General features: G+C 57.2%; 1 protein-coding gene across 1 annotated transcript; it reads right to left on the bottom strand.

Annotated features, from left to right (window-relative positions):
- Positions 1–263: 263 nt before the first annotated feature.
- Positions 264–5,604, bottom strand: LOC128827087 (ras-related and estrogen-regulated growth inhibitor-like protein). The gene is made up of 4 exons (XM_054010813.1): positions 5,400–5,604; positions 3,301–3,354; positions 3,122–3,198; positions 264–2,440 (listed from the first exon to the last, which is right to left on the bottom strand). The coding sequence occupies exons 1-4, from the start codon at positions 5,512–5,514 to the stop codon at positions 2,021–2,023; spliced, it is 666 nt and encodes a 221-aa protein (XP_053866788.1). The 5' UTR covers positions 5,515–5,604; the 3' UTR covers positions 264–2,020.
- Positions 5,605–6,653: the final 1,049 nt, after the last annotated feature.

Genomic DNA, 6,653 nt, shown 5'->3' with positions numbered 1-6,653 from the left:
ATCCAGGTCTCCTGAGTCCCCCGTCCAGTTCTCTATCCACTAGGTAACAGATCAGTGCCAGAGCCTCTCTATTGTCTGTTCATTACTTAGAAATCTGATGACCCCCCCCCCTTTTTTCCCCCCCCTGTTGTAGTAGCTGGGCCTGAGTAACTTGCCCAGATCACCCAGGGCATCCGTGGCAAAGCCAGGAACTGAATCCAACTCCTTTGAGATTTTCCTCCAAGGGCAAAGAGTCATAGTGAAAGCATTGAACTATTTTCTTTTATAACATACAAACTTTTATTGCCCATCCAAAAATAACATTTTTTCACCATCATTTATTTTTCCTAATGTGCAAGTAGAATATTTTAACCGGAAAAAAAAAATTCCGGATGTAAACATTCGCTCCAATAAGTTAAATATTTATGTTATTCACAAATATACAACAGTTCACATTTTATTTGGGAGAATTTATATTCCAGCTGCTGGAGACCATAACATTTTCCACTCACCCTGGGACAGGTGGCATTTCAAATGACCCTGCCTTAAATTGTGAAAGCCTTATCTCTCAGCAGCTCTGTGTTTCTAATAGTCTAGGTTGAGAATTTGGCTTTGGAAAAAAAATCAATCAATAATAGTTTACACTTTGGAACGAATGAAGCCTCACACCACACAAACTGTGAGGTAGGCATTATTATCCCCATCTTACAGATGAAGAAACTGAAGCATAGGGCGGGACGTGATTTGCCCAAGGTCGCACAGCGAAATCGGTAGCAGAGCCAGGAGTTGAACCCCGGAGTCCTGAGCCTTACTTCTGTCACTAGCCTTCGCTGCATGCAATGACAAATGCCACCGGGCGCAATAACTGCCTCCGTCAGTTACACTGAAATAAATTCAGAGTCACTCCACTGACTAATGGAGTGACTGTGGATTGACACTGGTGTAGCTGACGAGTCACGCAACGCGTTCGATTCTGCTCTCAGTTACAGCAAGTGTAACTCCAGAGTGACTCTGTTAAAGTCCATGGGTTCAGACCAGCATAACTGAGATCAGAACCTGGCCCGATTACTTTTCCTGCTAAAAGTAATTTGGAAACCCAGCAGAAAAACCAATGCAGCCCAGTGCAAGCGACTCAAACTTCAGTAAGCCCCATTATTTCGTCACCACAATTGTAATCTTCTTTCTACTACCCGAGGGTTTAGAGCCCAGTTTTCAAACATGGGCCCCTTAAAAGTACGTAAACTTTGTGCTTCAGGCTTTTAGGTTGCTGCAGACAATCATGCCTTTGGTTAAGAGGGCCCAATGCTTGGACCTCAAGCAAAGGTTTTATAGGTTGCCCCTCACTGTGGTATCCGACTCTCGATGGGAGCTGAGCCTGAATTCAGGCTCAGGTCCCATATACTGACCGTATCATCCAAATATGGGATCTGGGTGACAGCTTCTCTGCTGCCTTGTGTTCCAAATTTGGTGCACTTCCATGGAGCAGTGCAAATTTCCTCCAGCCGGGGTTTTGGCCCTCTGGAGTCAAAGTGCCCGTAAAATGCTGCCATTCAGGGTTGCTAGTGTTACATGCCCACTCTGCACAGGTGTCAGGGGAGAACTGGGCACCCAATGTCCACTTGACAAACCCGGTTCACTGTAAACATCGCTCGTTCACCCACCCCGTGAAATGCACCCACCTCTGGGGCAGAGCGCAGCAGCTCTTTAACAGCCACACGGTCACAATTTTTAGGAAGGGGCAGGTGGAGAATCGTTCCTCCAGCGGAAACTGCCAGCGGGCACAGGTAGGGAGGCGGAATGTAATTACCACCCCGATTATATCGCAGACCCCCAGCCAGAGCTCCCACCAGAGAAGGCTGGCGGCACACACACAGAACTGCTTCCCCATGGCTCTCGCCATGGACCCTCGCCAAGGGGCTCATCCTGTGCCACACTTCATGCCACGCCGAGGAACCGGTAACACCCAAGCCACTGGTGCATGATTCCGGCTACGTTCCGTTGTCCCCAGGATCCGAGCTCTCTTCGTGGGGCCCCTCCTCGCTTACTCTGTCCTCCTCCTCCCAAAGACAGCCGACATGGTGCGGACGATGCCACGGATGCCCACGGCCTTCTTGCCGGAGCTCCTGGAGTCCCGCACCAGGTCGAGGAGCTCGTGGAAGACCACCAGGGCGCCGTGGTACGTCTCGGCGGCCGAGATCTCGAAGAAGCCCGAGTTCGTGGAGAGGGCCAGGAGCCGCCCTTCCTCGCTGGAGACGGCTCGCCGGTGCTGCAGGTCCCGCTTGTTGCCCACCAGGATGACGGGCGCTTTCTCGGAACTGCCCCGTCTCTTCAGTTGTCGGATGCGCTGGAGCTGCTGGCGGGCCAGGTGGAAACTGGAGCGGTCACAGATGCTGTAGACCACGACGAAGCCGTCTGCCCAGCGCAGCTGCTTCTCGCTCACCCAGCCCTGGAGCTCGGCGGCCTGGAAAGGAGGCAGTGGGAGCAGGTTAGAGAGAGCGGGACAAAAACCAGGAGTTAGCGGAGGCGAAGAGGCCATCACGTCGCCATGGTGACCAGATCAAGCCACCCCCTCTTTTGCCTCAGCCCAGCTGGGGAGGAGAAGTGGGGGGGTCAGGAAAGGATTTTCCCCTCCCGGTGCCGCATGGCACAACTGACCAGCTAGGAGGGGAGGGAGGGTCTGGCCATTACTGGGGAAGAGCTGAAGCAGCCATCTTTGTTGTGGGCACATGGAGACACTGGTGAGTGCCTGACATTGGTCACTGCAGGAGTAGTGCCAGGGCATTGGGGAGGGTCAGTTCTGTCAGCAATGCTCTCGCCCTCCCTCCTCGGTCTTTATTCAGTCTCCCTCCCTTGAAAAGTAATTCCATTATTAAAAGGAATTGGGTGCCACTTCTCAGTCTCACGTGGAAGCCGAGGGGGCCATGTTTGTTGAGGGCAGAGGAGTTTCCTATAGGCCCTGCACCAAAGCAAGTTTGTCCTTGTCCATGTGCCCTTCTAGGAGGAGAAAGGGGTAGGGATGAGCGGCCATGGCTCCATCTGCTGGGAGGACACCTGTCCTGTTAGGAGCTGGCCTGAGTCCCAACAAACTCATTCCATCCATTCTGTCCCGAAAGCCCATTTGGTTGGGGCCGGGATTTCTCACCTGGGGGCAGGTGGAGTCCCAGATGCTGAAGCAAACGTCTCTGCCTCCGACCATCACGTTGTGCGTGTAAACGGATTCTGGAGCCGCACGGGGAGGGGGGAAAAAAGAGGGAGCCGTTAAGTGAGTGTGGACTTAAGGAAGGAAGGAAGAAAGAAGGATTATAACCCAAAGCTACTCACCAATATCCCCGTATTCACCAATAAACCTCCGGGTGAGGAATCGGACTGTCAGAGCTAGAACAAAAGAGACCCAACGTTACTCAGGCTGGCACCAAGCTGAACCCAGATCGCCCGGCAGGACTGAAAGCCATTCCTGGTCCTCCCAGCGCGTCCCCTCACCCCTGCATGGTCCCAGTGGGATCAGGGTGGTGGGCGAAGTGGGAGTGAGAACTCAGAGAACAGCTGTCCACATACAGCGCGGCTTGTTCCCAGCCGTGGGAGGATGGGAGGATGGAGGGAAGGGGGCAGGGATCGGATGGGAGGATGGAGGGAAGGGGGCAGCGGGAGGATGGAGGGAAGGGGGCAGTGATTGGACAGGAGAGTGGAGGAGGCTGTAGGGAAGGGGGCAGTGGGAAGATGGAGGGAAGGGGGCAGCGATCGGACGGGAGGTTGGAGGGAAGGGGGCAGTGGGAGTGTGGAGGGAAGGGATCGGATGGGAGGGTGGGGGAGGCTGTGGGAGGGAAGGAGGGAAGGGGGCAGGAATCGGACGGTAGGATGGTGGGAAGGGGCAGTGGGAGGGAAAGGGGCATGGATCAGACGGTAGGATGGTGGGAAGGGGGCAGCGATCGGAGGGAAGGGGGCAGTGGGAGGATGGAGGGAAGGGGGCAGTGGGAGGATGGAGGGAAGGGGGCAGTGGGAGGGAAGGGGGCAGCGATCGGACGGGAGGATGGAGGGAAGGGGGCAGCGATCGGACGGGAGGATGGAGGGAAGGGGGCAGTGGGAGGGAAAGGGGCAGCGATCGGACGGGAGGATGGAGGGAAAGGGGCAGTGGGAGGGAAAGGGGCAGGGATCGGATGGAAGGATGGAGGGAAGGGGGCAGCGATCGGACGGGAGGATGGAGGGAAGGGGGCAGTGGGAGGGAAAGGGGCAGGGATCGGACGGAAGGATGGAGGGAAAGGGGCAGTGGGAAGGAAAGGGGCAGCGATCGGACGGAAGGATGGAGGGAAGGGGGCAGCGATCGGACGGGAGGATGGAGGAAAGGGGGCAGTGGGAGGGAAAGGGGCAGCGATCGGACGGGAGGATGGAGGGAAAGGGGCAGTGGGAGGGAAAGGGGCAGGGATCGGACGGGAGGATGGAGGGAAGGGGGCAGTGGGAGGATGGAGGGAAGGGGGCAGTGGGAGGATGGAGGGAAGGGGGCAGTGGGAGGGAAAGGGGCAGCGATCGGACGGAAGGATGGAGGGAAGGGGGCAGTGGGAGGGAAAGGGGCAGGGATCGGACGGAAGGAAGGGGGCAGTGGGAGGATGGAGGGAAGGGGGCAGTGGGAGGGAAAGGGGCAGCGATCGGACGGGAGGATAGAGGGAAGGGGGCAGTGGGAGGGTGGAGGGAAAGGGGCAGTGGGAGGGAAAGGGGCAGGGATCGGACGGGAGGATGGAGGGAAGGGGGCAGTGGGAGGATGGAGGGAAGGGGGCAGTGGGAGGGAAAGGGGCAGCGATCGGACGGGAGGATGGAGGGAAAGGGGCAGTGGGAGGGAAAGGGGCAGGGATCGGACGGGAGGATGGAGGGAAGGGGGCAGTGGGAGGGTGGAGGGAAGGGGGCAGTGGGAGGGAAAGGGGCAGGGATCGGACGGGAGGATGGAGGGAAGGGGGCAGTGGGAGGGAAAGGGGCAGCGATCGGACGGGAGGATGGAGGGAAGGGGGCAGTGGGAGGATGGAGGGAAGGGGGCAGTGGGAGGGAAAGGGGCAGGGATCGGACGGGAGGATGGAGGGAAGGGGGCAGTGGGAGGATGGAGGGAAGGGGGCAGTGGGAGGGAAAGGGGCAGCGATCGGACGGGAGGATGGAGGGAAAGGGGCAGTGGGAGGGAAAGGGGCAGGGATCGGACGGGAGGATGGAGGGAAGGGGGCAGTGGGAGGGTGGAGGGAAGGGGGCAGTGGGAGGGAAAGGGGCAGGGATCGGACGGGAGGATGGAGGGAAGGGGGCAGTGGGAGGGAAAGGGGCAGCGATCGGACGGGAGGATGGAGGGAAGGGGGCAGTGGGAGGATGGAGGGAAGGGGGCAGTGGGAGGGAAAGGGGCAGGGATCGGACGGGAAGGTGGGGGAGGCTGCGGGGAGCCCAACACTCACCGGATTTCCCCACTTTCTCCGCGCCCAGCACCAGGATATTGGCTTCCACTTTGGGCTGGCTCCCTTCGGACATCCTGCCGGGCTGCTGGGGCGCGGTGCGGAGCTGAACGACCATTTGTAATCCCGGGGCGCGGAGCAGGGAGCGGGGCGGGCGCTGGGGCTCTGCGAGCCCGGACAGCGCCGGAGCTCGCTTTATAGGGGAGAGGCGGAGCCGGGGTTTGAGTGACGGACACACAGGGACAGCTCGCTACCCCCGCCCCCCGGCACCTCTGGCGAGCACAAACACACACACACACACACAAAACCCAGCACGCATACAGACCTACAATCCAGGGTGCACACACACAAGCACGCTTTATTTTCACAGAGAGACACACACAGGTTTACAACACACACACACGACTCTGGGGGCACGCATACATACACTCATTTTCACAGCTTCACAACACACACACAGCCCAGGGCATCCTTACACACAGAGGCACACAAATACACAGACTCACATTCACACAGAGGTATTCACACACACATGCTGACACAACTATTGAGTTTTCTCAGACACGCAGCTGCCCCCAGGTATAACCCTCCCCTCTGCGCCCCCCCCCCCAAAAGTTCACCCAGAGTTACGCACAACACAGTGCCACACAGACACACACAGACACACACATTCCTACACACTGGCAGGCTCACACGTACAGAGATGTAGTCACACGTGCACATACAGGTACACTTATATTCACACAGACACAAAATTACACAAACTGTTCCTCACACACCTGTACACATGCGCAAGCAGGCAGCAAACCCACACTCCGTGCTCTTGCACAAACACACACTGTCCTATCACACCCTCTCCCTTGTACACACACTGAAACACAGAGACACGCTCACACACATGCACACTTTCCCTTGCACGCACACACTCACTCTTTCCTTTGCATGCCTACTCATACACACACACTCATACACTTTCCCTGGCACACTGACCCGTAAACACACACCGACGCTCTCACACAGGTACACGCTTTCCCTTGTACACGCACTCTTTCCCTTGGGTGTGTGCACACTGACAATCTCCTGCGCACACCCGAACACCGTCTCACACACACAGGCGCTCATGTGCGTGCACACACACATACAATCTCATGCTCACACACATGCACACGCAGAGAATCTCACACCTGCTCACAGAATCTTGTGTGCACAAACACACACAATCTCTTTGTCACGCACAGTTTCACACACCAAATCTCT

Source organism: Malaclemys terrapin, chromosome 21 (genome assembly GCF_027887155.1).
Source record: "Malaclemys terrapin pileata isolate rMalTer1 chromosome 21, rMalTer1.hap1, whole genome shotgun sequence".
Lineage (NCBI taxonomy): Eukaryota > Metazoa > Chordata > Testudines > Emydidae > Malaclemys > Malaclemys terrapin.
The sequence above is the reverse complement of the archived record's forward strand: the minus strand, read 5'-3'. Positions and strand labels throughout refer to the sequence as shown.